This window comes from Scophthalmus maximus, chromosome 19, assembly GCF_022379125.1.
Source record: "Scophthalmus maximus strain ysfricsl-2021 chromosome 19, ASM2237912v1, whole genome shotgun sequence".
NCBI lineage: Eukaryota > Metazoa > Chordata > Actinopteri > Pleuronectiformes > Scophthalmidae > Scophthalmus > Scophthalmus maximus.
In genome coordinates this window covers 16,423,914-16,444,571 of record NC_061533.1, presented here as the reverse complement: position 1 = coordinate 16,444,571, position 20,658 = coordinate 16,423,914, and the positions used below count along the sequence as shown (strand labels likewise).

The following is a 20,658-nucleotide window of genomic DNA, read 5'->3' as shown; positions in this document are numbered from 1 at the left end:
ACCCTGCGACATTTTGATTTTCTGTTGCCACAAGACATTTTGCACCATTGGTTCAAAACCCATCATTGGAGCGCAGTTGTGCCTTCCATAAAAAACTCTTAACACCACCCCTGGTGACAAGAGTTGTGTAATAATTCCCTCTGCATGCTTTTTCCTGCAGTCCCCGCTGTATATTTGATGTTGTGTAAGGTGTCATTTCCTGTGGTCTTGTACCCTCACTAGCGGAAAGTGGACGAGAATATCTCAGGGACAGCTCTGGCCGGGTGTAAACAAAATAAATGTCTTTAGACAGGGAACTTGAGTTGGCAGGCTTCAACAATGGTGGATGGAGCCAAGACATTCACACGCTCGAGTTAATGCTCAGGCAGCACTGTACCCTGCTGTACATGCGTGACCCTCTCGTGACTCGTTTAGCCAAACATGGTCTAGTTTGATAGAACATGTAGAGAGATGCAGATGCAAATGAGCCTGGATTACCATAACGAGGATTACACTCATGCAGCAAAGAACTTGACATGCAAATCGAGAGAGAGAGAGAGAGAGAGAGAGAGAGAGAGAGAGAGCTTATAATAAGTGATCATAAGCATTCATTGCCTGATTATACACAAATGTAATTGTTGATTTAAAAATGTGTTGTACATTGCATATCCCGACACACTCATTTAATCTTTACACATACACACACTCAGGGACGTTTTTTCTCCTGAGCTCCTCCTCCCACCATCTCCTGAAGCTAGCCGACATTGTCAAACTCGGACATGAGGAAAATCAATAAAATTATTGGCACCATTTAGCACAGCTCACACAAACACTGCACAGCTCTTTTGGCATGTCTCCAGCAGCAGCCATAATGCTTTTTAATCACACACTTGCCTCAGAGAGGGGGAAAATGAAAAGAGGAAGAGGGAAGAGTGGGAAAAATGAAAACACAGAAAAGGGACTGATGGTGAGCAGAGACAGAGACAAAAGAAATGTGTGAAGCAGCTGTGAAGCAAACAGTGAGACCAAATATTTCCTTGAGGTGTCGTCACTGAAAGAGCGGGATAAAAAAAAAGTGAAAGGCAGTGAAAGAAAGAAGTTAATAGGCTTCATCCATGAATGTTTTTTTATTTTCTCTGGTAAGAAAGAAAGAAAAAAAGAAAACCCTGAATTTTATTCACTTACGCTTTTGTTTTTGCACATGACAGTTTAAAATTGGATCCACATTTCAGGCCAAAAGAGGAATAAAAGTTACTCATTTGTACAATTTAGATAAGGTCTGTGAGAAAACATGAGGCACCATGAGTGTGCCCTCTTTCATTTCTCCCAAATTACTTGGAATATTTAGTCGGACTTTGTATATTGAATGTGTGCGTGTGTGTGTGTGTGTGTGTGTGTGTGTGTTAACTCTATCTACTGTGTAACATTCACTGACCCTCTTATAAAAGTGGTTTCATTAATCACAGCATACGTGAAAGATGAAGTAGCTAGGGTAATTGAATCTAGAAGCCATAAGACCTTGCGTTGCAGATTAGCCGTGACACTGTGACCTCCACTGTGGAGCAGCCCATACAGGAGAGATTATGCTGAAGCTATGGCACATGGGAAGACAATACCTTTCGGTCGAGCACTTTAATATAAATGGCTGGACAAATTTGGGATTTTTTTAGATTAAGCTACTGTGCCTTTTTCTTGTGTAACCACCTGGCTGTATTAACCAAAATGCAGATAGCAGGACAATGTGCAAAATGTAATAATAAAAAGCCATTAATATGTTTACAACGTCTCCAGACCTGAATTGACGTCATATGAAATTATATTAAGTTTTCACGAGCCCCCTGGTCAGTGGTTTTAATCCCTGTGGTGGTGCTACTTTGATGACTGAGGTTGATGTGATGCTGTGGCTACATCCAGGTTACTAAATTTCCATTTGAAACGCATCACTGCTGCTACGTTTACATGTGGGGGAGAGATAACAAAGAGAGAAAAGGGTCAGTAGTGGGTTGGATGCCAGTAATGCCACAGGTATGGTTCCAGGTTGATGATGTGCATGGATGACATGTTATGTGGTGTGGAAAGAATTTGAGGGCATGATCATCAGTGTGAACTGTGATAAATGTCTTTAAGGGAAAAAAGAGACGGTCAAATAACAAGTTTGTTTTATCTATATTTAAATTTCTGTCTCCCTAACTTATATATTCATTATTCTCGCTGACTGTTTCTTCATAGAAGTGCTGCAACCCGTATAGCTTTGAACCGTGAAGGCTCGAGCAACTGTTTGTCAGGCCCGAGTTTGCTTTCTAGATGCATTTACTCTCAGCATTTTTGATGTGCAGCAGCTTCCTGATCTGTCAAGATGCATGAAGAGTAAATGGGGTCTGATATCCCAGATCACTGAATAACATTTTAACTTATGAATTGAGAGAGCTCTCACACAGAATACACACAGACTCACAAATCAGCACACAAATCACTGGGATAATATTCCTTTAACCCCAATTTCCCAGTTGTAAATGTCTTTTATCGGTCTGTGACACCATTCATGACTAATTCTCTCTGGCTCACTCGGCCATGGTGGCACTACAACTCATGTTACTGGTTTAAAAAATAAATTAAAAAAAGGTGACGCATCTGGTTTGATTCAGTAAGTATTACTGTGACTTTTTTAAAAAACAACAACAAGATGTTCTGATTTCACAACATGACCAAAAAACAAAACTAAAGCTCTGCCTTTTTAACACACCAAACCCCCCTGACCTTTTATTCAGTGGCCTGTCAAGTCGTGTTGCCTTCACAGATGTGATGTTTCCTGGCTGCTTTAGTTATCACTACGATAATGCTGTGAATGTGTGTGTGTGTGTGTTTGTGTGTGTGTGTTTACAATTGGTGTGGTGGGGATGTGAAGACAACAACCCACCTGCTGTTGCTCCTCCAGTCATGCTGATACAAATTTGACTCGTACAAGGACAAACTTGCAGACTCTCGCACACACTCGTGTACACAGACACACACAAAGAGGATGAGTCACTGCTGAATCCTTAATTAGGACCATTTAAGCATGTTATGTGTGTCTCACTTACACGCTTCCTCGTTCCCTCCGAAACTCCTTCTGTTCCCCCGTAACTTCCTCGTCTCGCAGACTGGATAAATATAGAAAGTTGGCCATGGATTCTCATCTACCCTCTCTCTACTTTAATACTGCCGCTGCTTTTTCAGGGTAGTTTTCCTCCTAAGAGATGAGGTGTGGGCACTGACACCCTGTTGTGCTTTGTGAACTGGCTAAACCCTAAAGCCTGGCACTGAACCACTGGTTCAGATTTCTCTCCCACTCCGATGTCAAAGCTGGACTTTTTTGGGGTGACCCCACCTGCAATCTAAGAATCTCCACTTCACTTGGGAAGAGGCGTGACATTTCCTAAACAATTTGAAATCTGTTGAACAATCACAACAGACTGGGCCAGCTGGCCAATCAGAGCAGACTGGGGTTTATCGGGAGGAGGGGCTAAAAGAAATCCAGGCATTTTAGATAGAGGGTGAAAAGAGGAGCTGCAACAATGGGCAGTATGAACACTGGTGCCTTTTCTGAACATTAGAGCATGTAAATCTTTTCAAGTGGGAACCCAAATTAAAAGTATGAACTTGAACATGTCCTTCCTCCGTTAGTTGTTACCTGAGATACACGTCACCTTTGGGTTAAGAAACATAAACAAACACATTAAAGAAGAAACGGGGAGAAGAAAACACAGCTATAAAGTCCATCTTAAAAACAGTGTTGCACTTTTGTGAGAAGGATTGAATATTCACCAAAATTCTCTCGGGCAGATTAGCTTTCCAGCCATGGGTTTACATTTCCACCCAGAACAATAGATTTGCCTCTGAAAGTGACGACTCGTGTAACCACACTGCATGCACTGTGGTCAAATACTCTGAGTTTCATTCAATATAAATGGAGAGTTCACACCACTAAAACCTCCCACACGGATAAAATAATTCAAAGGACTTAGTTTTCTAACAACAACAGGATTACTTTTTTTTTTTTAAGTATAAAATTGCAATTCCAGTGAAAGCAGCGGTTTCCAGAGCATCAATACTGCTAGTGTAAGGTCTCAGTTTCTACACAAGTCAGGACTGTGTAGCAGTTTTTTTTTGAGGTGGCACCAGTTGAAATCCAGCTCACATTATGTCCATAGTTTTTTCAAACCACACTGTAGATTAAAATACAAATGTCTGTAAACTTAAGTTTTCTGGGCACCACACAGAGAAAGATTATTATTATAGGATTATATAATATAGTATTGAATTATCACTTTTATAACCATAAATTGTGTTTTTGAGTAGTCGAATAAAAGAGACACTAATTTCATTTGTGTGTGTGTGTTGCAGAATTTTCTCCTACCAATTAGACATGACACAGCTGTGCTTTTTCCTCCTCATCTGCTCCTTGGTGGGTTTCAGTTGAACAATAATCTTTGGATACTGCGGCGTTGCCTTCCAAAGCTCACTAGTCATCAATATCAATGCTTTATCTGACACAACCGCAGACTCACACACATACACACGTGCAGGTAACAGCAAAAATAGACATCCAAAAGAAATGAAAGAATCAGACACAAAATGCAAGTCATTAGTCTGCTCCTCTCTCACATTCTGCCCTGTTGATGTATGGTCATGTGATGTGTTGTGGCACAGTGACGTGTTACCGCTTTGAAGTAGGCAAGGCCCCTAAAATATTCTCCTTATGTAACTGTCCCTGATACAAGGCCACACGAGGCTGTGAGGCAAACCGTAATAGTTGGGGTTATGCGTCTGAGTAACCGCGTGTGCTCATGTTTGTGTGAGTGCGTGCATCCAGTTTGTGGGCACACACCTGTGCGTGCTCGTCTGACTGCCTGCCTGCGTGTGTGAGAGACAGGTGATGCTCTCTCCTTTGTGAATTATGCAGACCAGGGATGAGGGCGCAGGGTGGGGAAGATTAGGCAGTTACACAGCTTTTGAATTAGAAGAGTAAAAAGACCTGATAATAAAAGGGAGAGGATGAGAATGGGGGTGGCTATGGAAGGAAAAACTGTAGAGAGGGCGACAGGAAGTTAGAGCAGGAAATGGCAGGATGACGGGAGAAGAGTTTTGGAGCCTAAAAGCGGAGAGAACATGAAATGGTAAACAGGGTTTATGGTGTCTATAATACTGTGATTTAATGGTAAACAGCATATGGAAACCAGGCTTGAAAGAGAGGAACAAGAAAAAGGCGGGAAATTCCTTTGGGAGTTTGGCAATAACTTTCATATCGACGGTCCCTTCTCCTGTAAATAGCCTTAGTGCGTACGGAAATAACCCACCTGCTAATTATGCATAATTACTCTAAATAGCCTGTGATTAGCAGGCAAGCAGCAATCTATGTGTGGAACAGTGGGAGGTTTATCAGTGAAACACTCTCTCTCTCACACTCACTTACTCACACACACATACACACAAGTCACACAAACAGAGAGCAAAGAACAAAGTGGGCTGGTTATTTTTGGCACATGTACTTTAAAAAAGAATCCTCTCTGCCATAATTAGACAGTTTGTCTAAAGTCATGAGACGTCACAAGTGTCGCATTTACACCTTGCTGGTAAATTTGGATTGAGTTTTTCTGTTATTAGACCAAGCATTCCAAGCCTGACTCTCCTCCCCTTCTATTTTTCCATCCTTAACTTGTCTTCTCCTCCTTTACTTTTCTGTCCCCTTAATCTGAATTTGCTCGGCCACGTTTTCCTCTCTGCAATCTTTACATCATCCTGTTTCTCCTGCTCCCACTCTATTCGTGTGCAGGTATTGGTCAGGGTGTGCCGGTGGTGGCTCTGATTGTGGAGGGAGGTCCCAATGTGATCTCCATAGTGCTGGAGTACCTCAGGGACACTCCTCCAGTCCCTGTGGTGGTGTGTGATGGCAGTGGCAGAGCCTCCGACATCTTGGCCTTTGGACACAAATACTCTGAGGAGGGAGGGTATGCACTCACATGTGCACATTGTGCTGTAATCCAACAATAGACACTCACTTAAACATGGTGACATTTTTTCCCATAAGATTGTTTGTAATCAGAATATTATAAATCTTATAAAAAATTGTTTTATGTAATATTAAATGATTGACGTCCCTTAGATCAAACATATGCATACAGTTTCATACATGCAGAATGCTGAAGCAACAGTGAAATACTGTCACAATGTATTTTTTAGGACACAGATATGATATCAGGATAAAGACATGAACTTTCGAGAATGCTTTTCCTGAAATGTGCTGATCTGCACTTCTGTCCCATCTGATTCAGAATTATTTGTATATTTCCATATATCCATTTACAGATTAAGGGTTAAGTTGCAGAATCACATCTGACCAAGGACTCGGAGATAATATGCTATGGCTTTACCCACTGAAAATAAATCTAATTTACCTGCTTCACCCTCACTGTTCTCTTCACCTTCCCTCTACCTGACACATTCTTGTCTTCTTTTTCTCCTCACCTCTCTGCCCCTGCAGCATAATTAATGAAACGCTAAGAGACCAGTTGCTGGTGACCATCCAGAAGACATTCACCTACAGCCGAACTCAGGCCCAACATCTGTTCATCATACTCATGGAGTGCATGAAGAAGAAGGAGCTGGTGAGTGTCACTTTCATACATGTCCACATACGCATAATGTACAGGCCAACACATATGTGTATACATTATTTACACACATTATATATTTTTTGCCCATAGATGCACATATATTTTCAATTACACTAACAAAACCACGAATAACACCAACATCACCATTAGGCATGAAGCTCTCTGCTGTATATAGCAAAGCCCCCAAAAAAGAAAAATATGTTATGCAGGAACAAATGAAGCTTCCTCGGAGTGAAACTTTTATTCAAGTAATTATTACCCCATCTTTTATGTATGACATGTAACCTTAAGTGGATGCAAATGTATTCAGATGAAGTTCAGGACCAAATGGCCTCCACTTGAGAACCTCGAACGCTTTGGCAGTGTTTAAGTCAAGACGCACATCTTGTCAAGCATGGCTGTCACACATCCCTGTCCCCCGGGAAGAGAACTGTCAGTCATCTGAAACCAACGTCTGATTAATGCTGTTAAATGCTGTGGGAGTCAAGGTGATGTTTGTTTGTCTCTGTTTGCAGGTTGTGGGGTGGGCATACAGTACTACCTGGTTTGTGAGTGAGGGGAATATTTGACAGATCGGTGACTATTGGTTCTGTTGGCTGCCAGTGGCACTTAGCTTGTGAATTTGTGATTATTAGCACATTCACCACCCAAGCCTTATTTTATCATCATGGCGGCTGGGATGTGTGTGGTGAGCCAGTCAGGTTTCTGTCATGTGATAGTCTTCCCTGTTTGTAGAAATACTGAAGTTCCATAATAATCCAAACACATTGGGTCTCCCAAAAAATTCAAACAGCATGTGCCCACACAAACCGCACACATACATTATGTGTACACACATCGTATTTTAAGCAGCCCAGCATTGGTCATGGTCGCATAGCGTGTAAGTGGATTGATTGTGTCCTCAGTGGGGTTCCAGCGGCTGACTGATGCTCACACTGATGGATCCTCTGAACACAATAAACAGGAGCAGAACAATGGGTTGGGAATCATTCAGCAGGAGCAGCTGTAGAGGCCAGATAATCTGATGCTGCCTTTCTGTCTCTGAATTTACAAAACTGTTACTACTGCCATATTGAAACTGAACACACAAGTGTACTTTTGGCAAGTTCACAAAGCATGCGTCATAAATTGTTGGCCGCAAGTGTCAAAACGCAGCAATGTACACAAGATTCCACAAAACACGACATCTCAGAAAACACAAGGACATTTCAGATTATGAAACAGATGTTTCGTGATCAGACAAAACGTAAGTCTCTGTTGACAGTTCAAGGTAAAATAGTGTCCTTTAACACATTTTAAACTGAGTTTAAAAGGATTGAAGAGGAAATTGAATATTGAATATTGACAAAAAAGGACAGAAAGGTTACTCTTCAGCAAGTGACATCAGAAGGGCCGACTTATCAGCTGAACGGACTGGGAATGATGTTTGAGTACAGAAATATGGGGTTGATTTAAGCACAGAAACAACCCGCCTTAACACATCCACTCCACTCAAACATTAACTTGGCGTCTGTCAAACGCCAGGTTCTTCTGAAATGTTGTTGTGTTTCACAGGCCAGGTACTTTTGTACAATCCATTTACTTCCAAAGAAACAAAATATATGTCTATTCTGGAGCTGATAAAAACTACATATGTTTGTTAGGAAGTAATTTTTAGTCTAGCTTTTCCTTTTGAAGGACTCCTTACTAAGGCTGTTACATTTTTCATATGAAATAATGAAATCAGTATTCTTGTCTATGCTTGCTATTCTACCAGTAGTTGCTTACAGGACTTCTATGGCAAAAGGTACTGCCGTCAGACAAGTTTGTATGGTTGACGTTATTTGACTCTTTGTCGTGGTCGCGTTAGCCAGCTGCTTCTAACGCAGCAGTGAAAATAGTGCAGTAGTACAATCGGTTACCAGTAGTGTGCACAAAATGGACAAAATATATATATATAGATATATATATATTATAATATGGACAAAATGTCAGCTAATTCACAAACGTCATACAACCTTAGTTAAAGTCACTCCTAATGTCTGACCGGACTCTCTTGAAATTAGGGGAAACAAACCTTTTGGTTTCCTTTGGCTCCTTCCCAGCTGCATCATTTACCATGTGGGGTCTGCGGGACTGGAGCTCCACATATTGCCAGAAACCAGTCACAGGTAAAATGCGAAGTACATTACTTTTTATTGAACACTACATCAATTTAGCTGACACTTTTGTCCAAAGCAACTTACAATAAGTGCATTCAACCTAAATGTTACCCAAAAAGCGCAATAATCATGCGAGTACATTAAAATATATCAAATAGGCAACTGTATCAAAAGTGTTACATTTTTTACTCATTTTATTTGTTTCTGTTTTAATGATTCATGGACTCAGGTGCTGTCTGAACAGTCTGCGTTTGGAAAGTTTGCAGGATTTCTGCTACTGCTACAATGGGGAGCTCGTTCCACCATTGTGGAACCAGGACAGCAAACAGAAGGGATTTTGTTGAGCGGTGGCTGCCTACCCCCTCGCAGTGAGGGAGTAGCAAGCCGTTTGACAGAAGCAGAACATAGTGGTCGTGCTGGGGTGTGAGGTTTGACCATTTCCTCGATGCAGGGAGGGCCTGAGCCATTCGCAGCACGTTAGGCGAGTACCAGTGTCTTGAATCGGATTCAAACCACCACCGGGAGCCGGTGCGGTGGAGCGGTGTTGTGTGCCAGAGGACCTGAGGGACTGTCCTGGTTCATACACTGGAACATGTCAAGATCATGAAGTGTTTTTACAGAAATTTTATAAACGTCCTATATTTTACACCTTGCTGGTGTTTTATTTAGAATTTTGATATCCTTAAGAAGATACTTTTGTGGTTTTAAGTACCAAAAACCATCTCAATATAGATTTATAGCTCCCCTCTCAGGAGCTCTGCTATGAACAGGGCAATTTTGGCCTTTCTAATTAATATTCATCAGCCTCTCTTCTGATTGGCCGACTCTTTTCAGTGTGACGCACGGCAAGGCCAACCACAGGTAACATATTGTTGACGACTGGAGACAACCAACCACCACCTCAAACACGTTTGCATGAGTGGCGTAACTCCAGTCCTGGATGGGGCAGTGTTGGAGTATGTGCATCGTGGTGTGTGTCTGCGTAGTATGAGCGAGGGAGAGAAGAGCTGCACGGAGCAGTAACGCTGATCAAAACAGTCTGAAAACTAACTCAGAATTATTTGATCTTTGCAAAATACATCGGTAACTGGTGTTACGGAAGACGGCAGAGCGAACTGCTGCCAAAGCTAACTGCTGAGCGACTGGATGCTGGCCACAGCTGATGTGACGGGGAGCTGCTACTGGGGCAGAAATGCCAGCTGTTCTGGACGGTGAAGGAGCAGGCGGACTGGAGCAGCGCCCAGCTGTGACTGCAGCGAAGTGTCTCCCTCTTGGCCGCTTCCTGGGCATTAGCCACTAGTCTCTTATATTAATATCCTTAGGAAGCCTGTGCAAGCTTGTTGTTTGATAGCAAAGCAACAGAATGACGAATGGGCCGTGCTGGGGGAACGGCTGAAGGCGGTGACTATGTAGCTGTGACATCACATACTCACGGAAGTACTGACGCCTCATGAAAAGGCACATCTTCTGAATGCAGGGTGTGTGTATTTGTATTTGTACGGTACTTACAAAGCCCCTAGACTAGGGCTGAACGATTTGGGGAAAATATCGAATTGCGATTTTTCTAACAGATAGTGCTTTTTGATCTGCGATTATAATTTGCGCACACACACACTGACAGAGAGCGAGATGTGTTGAAGGGGTGAGAGCTCTCTCTCTGTTAGCAGTCTGTCTCTTTAACGAGGGAATAGTTGTGGCGTTTGTCACCTCATGGTGCCCCATCAGACATTGTCATACGGAGTAACAGTCTCAAACAACTCTCGTGTGGTTCTGTGTTCGTCACTACTGTCACTGACTTGTTGGTCGTACACTCGTCATGTAGCTGCTCTGGCTCTGTGCCAAGCGCTGATACAGGTTGGTGGTGTTGCCCCTTGAAGTAGCAACAGTAGCGCAGCATGTTCTGCACAACACCTGACGCTGCACAGCATCGTCCTTTTTAAAACCGACGTGCTGTTCCTCTTCGAGACTAAAGTCTCCGCTGTATCAGTTTCCGACTGTTCTGTCGAGCTTGAGGACATTGCGCAGCAGGTTAGTGCAGCGTGACTGATGCTTGTTCTTGGAACCGAGTGCTCCATTCGCTCGCGTATCACGTGACTAGTGTAATCGCGTCACTTGCGGTTAGAAAATCTTGTTTTATCATATCGCGATATTATCGCAAATACAATTAATTGTTCAGCCCTACCCTAGACCTTATTCATTATGAAAAAAGCCAGGAAATCTCAATTTTGACAATATCGGGCCTTTAGATCAAACGGATACTGACCGGATACAATGCAATGTCCTATCTCTTTCTGGTCGAGGGATACGGTGAAACATTTGTTCTGTAGTACCTGTGCCACAGTCCCATTGTGATTATAGAAACCTGTGTTTAAGCTTATACAGCAATGCCAAATCGTGTCAAGCTCATATTAACAACAAGGTCAGTAGCTGGGTCACAAAACCAGGTCAGATAACATCTGTTGACCCATTCACACTGGCAGCAAATTAGTGTTTGTCCTGGGTGGGTGCTTCAGTCTGAAAGGGGCAAGTGTTTAAAAGACAGAGAGACAATTAGAGTATGTGTTTGTCTTTGTGCCAGTGTGCCTGTGCTTTTTTCTGGCTATGCAGCACAAAATCTAAAGAGGAGGAGGAGAGAAAGACTAAAGGTGACTCTGTGTGTGTGTGTGTGTGTGTGTGTGTGTGTGTGTGTGTGTGTGTGTGTGTGTGTGTGTGTGTGTGTGTGTGTGTGTGTGTGTGTGTGTGTGTGTGTGTGTGTGTGTGTGTGTGTGTGTGTGTGTGTGTGTGTGTGTGTGTGTGTGTGTGTGTGTGTGTGTTTGCTTGCTTGCTTGCTTGCTTGCTTGCTTGCTTAAAAAGCCAAGTGGAAAGAAGGAGGAAGACCAAAGAAGCTTGCTTTTCTTTAATTTCAGCTTGTTGGTTTTTTGTCTACTTTTTTTATCAGTGTTTATGTTTTATATCAAGAGGCAATAAACTTGCAGTCCTGTTTTATTTTCATTCTTTGCTGTAGTTCTGTCATTTGTAGTTCTATGCCACACGACAAATGTTGTTGTTAAAATAATGCTGTGAAGTTAGTGAGACAGTAAATTATAAAACTGTAAAGTGCTTTTTACAGCTGCAAGCAATAGCTGCACTAAACAATTAGTCGTGTTTTGCCCGCATTTGGACTTATACAAGAGTGTGCTGGCTCACGTCCCAGTAAAAAATATCTGTTCTGATAGATGATAATATAAGTTCCAATTAAGTTCAAAGTCAGATGGGGGGGGGGGGGGGGGGGGGGGGGGGTAGGCAGGCTGCAATGATCAATCAATAATACTGTGCAAGCCCCTTTGTTTTACAGAGGGATAACAGATTTTAAGTATGTAGCTGATGTGCTATATAAGTGGAATGAAAGGGAATTCTAAAAGGAGGCATAGGCCACATTTGTTTCAATTTGTCTGGATGAAGAGAGTAATTATCTTGCTCATTTATGCACATCATTTCTCTTCTTTCTTTTACACAAAGGTGGTACATTATATGAATGTCAAACAAGCGAACTGAACAGACCAAAGGTAGGGTGAGGATGAGTGTATTTGAATATTAGCAGGCCCTGTTGTCATGTACAGTAACCTTTGTTTTATTAAGAAAAAAAGTGTGAATCCAACGTTCGGTCTAATTAAAAGAGAAGCTCCTCTTTCCCTCCCCTCCCCCCTCCTCACACTACTTCTGTAGGGTGGTGGGTGTGAGGAAGATGGTGCAAGATGACTGGTCCTGGTATCTCCCAGCTCGGTATGAATAATTCAGTGTAGAATAGACCTTATATGTTTAATTCTGATTAAATATTGAGGAGGAACCACCAACCCATAATGTTCCTCCACCTCCCTGATAACAGAGACTAAGAACTAGTAGGAGGAACACGAGGAGAGCGAAGAAGTGACTTAAATGGACCATGAGAGAGAGTGTGTGTGGGGGGAGGTTGGAGTAAAATGACACAAGAAGTAGGAGAAGAGGGAGAAATGTGGTTTGGATGAAGAGCAAATGTAAAAATAGGTACAGAGGCATTAAACTGAGAAATCTGTGAAGAGGAGAGAAACATTTCTTTGGCTCATTATCAGCAGGGCAGTTTATCTGTTTAAAATTTCATGAATAGAGAAACTTATTTCCCTCTTTCCACTGTCATACTGAAGACTGTTGGTTTGGTGATTCATCCCAGGAAATAAAAACTGAGGCACTTCTTAATATTTAAAGCTCAAATTCACAAAGATGAGTCTCTGTCAGATCTGCTGCACCATTGTTAATGTATAGACTTCAGTAGATGATTTGGAAAACCTCTGGGTCTACACGAGTGTGTGTGCATGTGGTGCGTCTGCCATGTGGCTTGCATGTACAAGTAGCAGCATCAGCAGGGTCTTTGCCTGTTAAATGAAGATGAATGTTTTCCAATCAGCTTGGCTCGCTGCAGCGTGAAGAGCAGTTTTCTGATCCTCTAAGCATATAGCTCAGTGTCTCTGAAGTTGTGGGAACCTCCGACGGAGCCCAGTCACGCTGTGAAAGATGGCCCTGCCTCTTCCCTTTTCATTTCTTATATCCGTCTTCAATTTGTCAACAGTAAATCTCCCTCCCTCTGTCTTCCTTTGCTTTACACATGACACCTCTGCTGGCCTCCTTCTCCTTAGCATTCCCGCATTTCCTCTCTCCTGTATTGTCAGCAGAGATTCGGTGTGACGGACACGAGGCAGCGTTCTGTCCTTTTCATGTTGACCCCTGAAGTGTCACTAGAGGCTGAGAGATGTAAAAGAAAAAAAGACTCAGTGGTTGGTGGAAATCCCAAAAATTCACATCACAGACTAACCTATTTTCACTATTGAAACCACAAAATTGTTTTAAAGACACAGGCAGATCATACTTTCACATTTTTACCGTCTTAGTCACCTTATTCCATAGTTTGCTGCCCTTCTTGTATTTTTTCAGCTGCTCTAATGCTTTGGTCAATGATAACTGCTCATGTTTGGGGTTGTACCAACCTGAGTGAAACACTCACAGCAAATTCCTTTAAGGTGATACATAGATTTGTCGCATTACCTACAGAAGTGCCCATCGATGCCCCATTTAAGTTTGAGGGTTAATTTAAGTTAACTGTTTTATGACAAATATCTGACACACTAATGACATGAAGTCCCTTTTTTGGCACCATTTCATAATCTGCTTGTATTGTTGTTTGTCAAATGCATCACGCATGAAAGGACATAGTGTGAAACCTGTGGTATTAGGTTAGACCTAGAGTGAATGTTATAAAATGTCCCGGTCACTGCGATTTGCTTGAAAACAGAATGCAGACGTCTTCAAGTTGGACCATGATATTAAATCGTCTGATCTCCTGCCTATGTTGCACACAAAGGGACCTCCAGGCGTGCATTTAGAATTTAGAATAATTCATTAACTTCAGTTCTGGAAGTACAGAAACGCAAGTATTGTCATAACGTAGCTGCAGACTGCATTCTGTCTGTGTCTACTGAGTGACGCATGTTACCCTAACATTAATATGCCCAAAATACCTGTATCACTTTTACTCATTGTAACCATCAATTAATCGACTAAAATATTACAGTTGATTTTGCAAATGAACATATACACATAAATGAAATTATAAATGAACAAAATAATAACCCAAAATAATGTGGGGGGTGCGTGTTGTCATTAATATGTCCAAACATTACTGTGTCCCACAACGACAGTATTAACCAAGGGCATCTATCATCTGCATTTCAAAAATGTTGAGTTCTTTCCACGAGTTATCAAAAAACCATCAAGCTCAACCATTAAACCTGTTTGCTCACAGTAAATACTCAAGAGCACCTTTGAACGAGATGATGAAAATAGACGGGGAAGGCGTTGTGTGTTTTCCTTCACACACTTATTGATGGCTCTCTGTCAGATCACTGCAGTTAAATTAGCAACCTTGCATTGCCATAGAGGGTTTTGTTGTGGGTTTTTTTTACAAAGCCTCTGCATTGTTGCTCGTGTATGACAACAGGTAGAGAAGAGCATATCCACAGGGTCACCTTGAGGGTGTGTTTGAATGGATGGATGTAGAGGTAGAGAGGAAGCGTGCAAAGATGGTGGTGGGGCGGGGGTAGCACACCAGTGAGAGGTTGCTGAAGATTAGTGGTTGGTGGGGCTGGGTGGGGGTATAAAGATGACGGATGGTAGGAAAAGAGTTGAGGTAAAAGTGTAAAGGGCCTGAAGGGAGAGCAGAGAATAGAAACAATTGTGAACATCTTCTATAATCATCATCTTTCCTCTAACATGCCATCATCCATCTTTAGGGAATTCTGCACTCTGATATAATGATAACTACAGGCTCACACATCAACACCCCTTTAAAATTATAGATAGTTGCCCTTTTCGCTCTCTCCCACTCTCATCCAACCTCTTCGCTACTTTCTTTCCTTGTATGTTATTTCTAAAATAACATACACAAATGTATGTTATCGAATAATTAATGGATCTAGTTAGTGTCACAGCTTTTTATACTTAAAACACAACCTTTTAGAGTCACGATGCAAAGCACACTTTTACGCACATCTTTTAAACACAAACACTGAATCATACAGTGTACAATCACACACACACGCATGCTTGGTTAAGTCATAGTGTTGCAAGTGTGTTCAACAGATGGCTGCCTGAATGTGTTGTTAACATCTATTAGAATGAAGCAAATAATCATCTATTCACTGGACACACACACACACACACACAAAACGCAGACAAGCATATGAAATTACACCATGCACTTACAACTCATTGATGTCCCTGCTCATGACGACCTTAACTGTTACCTTCACGTTCCATTGCACTCCTATTTCACCTAGAGAATTATCATTTGATTACACAGGTGACCAACTCACACACACAAACACACACGCACGCACACACACACACACACACACACACACACACACACACACACACACACAAACACACAAACACACACACACACTTAAATGCTCCCCTATTAGTGATTGCATTTGCAATGCATAACACTGGGCTTGGGCGTTGACATGATGCACAACTCCTCATTTCTCTCTCACGGAGAAGCCAAGATGTCATCAGCATATGGTATACAAGTGATGAATGAGCCAACATAATAGACATCATAAATCATCAATGTGAATTGAATTACTTTTGTGCATTTCGATTGTACGCAAATAGAGATAGGGACAGAAGAGAAAGAGGAGGGTTACCCTGCAACATTGCAGCATTGCCCAAGGGAAAGCAGCAGCAGCAGCAAAGCCCACAGATTCCTGGAGCTTCACAAAATGAAGCCATTTATAGGGGGGAGATGAGGAAGGGAGATGGGCTGCAGGGAGGAGAGGGGTGGGAGGGGATGGATGGAAGGATTAGAGGAATAGCTCGCCAGGCATTCCGAACACGCATTCTCCTGTACATGGCTCCCACAAGGTGCCCTTCACACGTGCACACTTATGAGCATGGATGCCCACACACACACGTCAGCACAGCGGTCAATGAACACACTTTTGATGTATATGACACAAAAAGATTTGCCTCTCAGCCGACTTTGGCTTTCATCCATTGCACCATCAGTTCATCTCACGCAGGACATAAAAAATGCAGCCGAAGTCTACACAGATGAAGACCTAAGCTGGCCTCAGAGTGAAATATCTTCCTGAATGCCTAAACTGAAGAAAAAATGTCAGACACAGCCAAAGAAAGGGAACAAATTAATCTACAGAACTGGAGAGCATCATTCTTTCATATTGATTTGTTTTTGCTCTCATTCTCCTTGGTTGCCTTCTCAGCAAATTCAGTGAAGTGAGAGTTTAGTGATTTTAGCTTGAAGAGAAGAGAGAAGGAGGAAACTCTGGAGAGGAGAACATACTGTATATTATATAACTGATACCTCTCCTCTCCCCATCTGAGCACCTTTGTAGCGGTGCGTGATTTTGGTGTAGTTGAATCCAGTGAATGTAATTGCACTCACCCAAGATGTGACTGAATCTGTTTTTGCTATTAGCATTAATACATTCAAGCAAACAACAGAATAGAATGAGTAGAGATTAGTCACTTTCAAACGAGGTTGCTCATGTAAAATTAATGTCTCTCTCTCTCTCTCTCTCTCTCTCTCTCTCTCTCTCTCTCTCTCTCTCTCTCTCCCTCTCTCTCTCTCTCTCTCTCTCTCTCTCTCTCTCTCTCTCTCTCTCTCTCTCTCTCTCTCTCTCTCTCTCTCTCTCTCTCTCTCAGATCACAGTATTCCGGATGGGGTCGGAGGGCCACCAGGACATTGACCTTGCCATCCTCACTGCATTACTCAAAGGTAGTTGTCAGTGTGTGTGTGTGTGTGTGTGTGTGTGTCTGTGTGTGTGTGTGTGTGTGTGTGTGCTGGAGGATGAGTGTATAGTAAGTGGCTTCCATTTCCCCGCCACCCCCCGGGAATTGTGTTATTTGGAAGTTTGTGAACATAAAAGGACGATAATATCATTTTAGGGAGCACTCCTCTCCCTGTCCCAGTTTAGGTGTATGTTCAAAGCACACAAGTATGTTTTCACTTTTAGAGTTCATAACACCGGAATAAAACGGGGATATACGTACCTATTTTTTCTCTCTCTCTTGAAGCTCCATTAAGCAATTATTGATCACTGTGAGGCAGAGAGACTTACAGTGTGAGGTCTCTCAAACAATTGATTACTTGCAGATTTGGCAAAAACACGCCGATGTGGGCATAATTCTGTGGTCCTCAAGTCCAGTCTTCACTGGTTTGGTTCACTAACTACTGAAAAAAATATCTGACTATTTTTGGTTCACTTCATGTTTTGATTTGTTTCCAGCACAGTATAACATGTCATTTTTGCCATCACCAAGGAGGTTATGTGGTTCAGTTTGTCTTTTAGCAGGAGTACTCAAAAAGTTATGGGCCGAAAATGCATGAAGATCTTGTTTACCGTTGTGCGGTGTATTGCTCTGCCTTGGTGGAAGTGGGCGTTCTAGTGCTCTTGTTTAACTTCTGTTTTTGCACAGATTCAACCAATGACTTAAAACTTTTTAATTAGTGAGCTTTAAGGATGCTGGTAGACAGACGCTTGCAAAAAAGGTAGTTTTAGCTTTGGAAAGAGCCGGGCCAGCTGTTTTTCCCGGTGCTCAGCTAATCTATATGTATGTATCTAACATGTATTCCACAAAATATGGAACTATTCCTTTTAATGTGGGCAGGTTGTAGCTCTAGTGGAGTACTGGCACCATACAAGCCTGCAGTGAATCCCGCTCGGTATGCTAATAAAAGCCTCTTTTTTTTTTAAAACAACACCTGCAGAATAATCCATTAGCATCAACACAGCTGCTCATTAACTCTGCGGCCAGACACAGATAATTACAGGAAGACACTTATAGTCACCACTGAATTATGGAAAGGGAAATCTCTTTGTGCCATATAAAGTGAATATTTCAATGTCATTTGTTTTCATGAAATTAATTTCAAATGAGGCAATAATTTGGCCAAATGTCCTAAACATCTGATGTGGTGCCAAGTTGCGACTGTAGGGTCCCACAGTCCAAACTTGAACTTTCTTATTATTTACACATTTACAGCATAGTCTTATAATGTCTTAAGGCATGACACAGCAAAATGAACATGAAGATATACAGTTGGTTGAAGAGTGCATTCGGTATGCTGTAACAAAATGCACTGAATTGGAACAAACGGAGTTACAAAATCTAAAATTCCTCAAGTGCAGACATAGCAATTATACTTAAACTCCATTGTTTTTCTCTACCCTATTTCTCACTTCACTGTTTCCCATGCCCCAACCCTCCACACACTCACACACACACACACAAACACACAAACACTCATGGATCCATACTTTCGATTGGTTTTTCAGTAGCTTGTATCGATCATGGTTGCTCTTGCGTCGTCAAAAATATGACGTTAACTTGGCTCACTTCAGTTTTCACGCATACTCTGCCTCCCTCTCTCTCTCTCTCACACACACGGACACACACACACACACACGCTCATGCACATGTACAAAGAAAACAGTGGGTCCCGTGGGACGACTTAGCAATTCAGAGCATATGATCGACTATCTCAGTAATTGTTCCTCAGAGAAAGATTTCATTCCACTGAGACTGTTGAGGAGACTAAACTAGAGTTTGGAGAGGGAGAGGATAAAAGTGTGTTTCACATCATTAATATGTAGCAGTCTAAAACTTAGGATCTCTTCGTTTCATGCATCACTCACTGATCCTTATCCGGCTCTATTCTTATGTACAGTATACATCACTTGTGTACTCCATTGACTCCGTCTGTTGATTTCTGTTCACTTCTTTGTACTTATTCTACCCATTCCATTTGGCAGTTAGATGAATGTGTGAAGGAAATGATTGAAATCAAAGTAAGAGAGGAGGAAAATGTTTAAAAAAGGAAATACAAGGGAGAAATCAGAGAGGTGAAGTCACGAGAGAGGAACACTTACAAAATGGACAAAAAATATTCTATGGTCAACATCATGAGGGTCTTTTGACATTCAAGTCTCACTCTGTGGCTGAGTGAATGAGAGGCATAAAGACTTTTAGTGTTAAATAAAATCAGTCACATCCTGCCTGAGAGCTTTTAAAAAAAACTGGATTAGACTCCTCCGCCGAAGAACTAAGATACTGCCTGAAGCTCAACAAAGCACAGCACAGTCATGGGATACACAGTGAAGGGAGAACATCGCAAGAGCTAGAAGTGGAAAAAAGGATAAAAACGAGTGAAAGTGTTAGCCTGTGTGAGAGATAGTAGGAACAGACGGAGCTGAACGGAGACTGCAGCCAAACCCACATGTTGTAACAGAGGGGAGTTTGGAGTAATTGATGATCTGCCGTCAGAGGTAGTCAATATATGTAAGACTGGGTCCATGAAGTCAGTTGGCTGCAGTTCAAGCTCCCAGAGTGAAGCCACAGGCTTTAGATATAGCAAGGCCAACCTACCATTTAAAATGCACATACTGTATCAGCACTAACACTCTTACCAGGGGACTTTGCGCGCTATTAGCTGGGCTCTGTCTGAACTCACACCATTAATCTCCAGTAATGCTGTACAGGCCTTTAAGTCAGAGAGAGTGCTGTGTAAAGCAATGATACTGTTGTGGTTATTAAAAATTACATGGTCCTTTCTTCACACAAGGGATTCCTACCATTCTTTTTGTTGCAGCGGATTTCTCTAAAGGCTTTTTCTCATCCTTTTCATCGTTGTTTAACTCCTCCAATGTGAATTATTAATGTTAACAGCAGACTGTGGTTTTCTGAGATCTCACTGGTCAATAATCTCTCACAGGCCAACTATGAAAGTTAATACGCAGTGACGTATTCCACTGAAGCTGATTTACATGTTATTATGCAGGTAAATCAAAAAATAGTGACGTTTATTTTATATTCAGTCCAGACTCGATTTTCTCCTGGTTCTAGATTTTTCTCGTTTTGTTTTTCTTCATTCCAACAAATACATAATCAATGTCATCTTTTAGTATCACAACATTTTAGGATTTTACAAATTACAATCCGTTCACATCAACGACTGGCAGCAAAGCTGTCACAGTGATGAGAGAAGTGCCCCTTTTACTTTTATTGGTCCTAACAGGCTTTTAAATGTCTTTTCTCTTGCCTGTTCTTCACCCAGAGTTACACTGAGCTAATTGGATCTGCCTACAATGCCACTTGATCTTTATTTTCATTGTTCATTTATTTTTATTTTCTTCTCGTGTGTAGAGGACAGAGTACAGTAAATGATGTTCACTGACACAGAACATCAAAGAGAGCACAGTTGTTGTAGTCTGCATTTTATGCGGAAAGGAGATGGAGCATTAAAGTAAGTGATACATCAAAGAACGAGCAGCCATTCTCCAAAGCAGAGACAC

General features: G+C 41.8%; 1 protein-coding gene across 7 annotated transcripts in view; it reads left to right on the top strand.

The window, feature by feature from the left end:
• Positions 1 to 20,658, top strand: part of trpm3 (transient receptor potential cation channel, subfamily M, member 3) — a 128,477-nt gene that overhangs the window by 80,872 nt on the left and 26,947 nt on the right. For all 7 annotated transcript variants that reach the window (XM_047329246.1, XM_035640637.2, XM_035640636.2 and 4 more), the window contains 3 exons: positions 5,792 to 5,966; positions 6,500 to 6,623; positions 17,009 to 17,081. In XM_047329246.1, the coding sequence (XP_047185202.1) occupies positions 5,792 to 5,966; positions 6,500 to 6,623; positions 17,009 to 17,081 (372 nt within the window). The remainder of the gene's footprint in view (positions 1 to 5,791; positions 5,967 to 6,499; positions 6,624 to 17,008; positions 17,082 to 20,658) is intronic.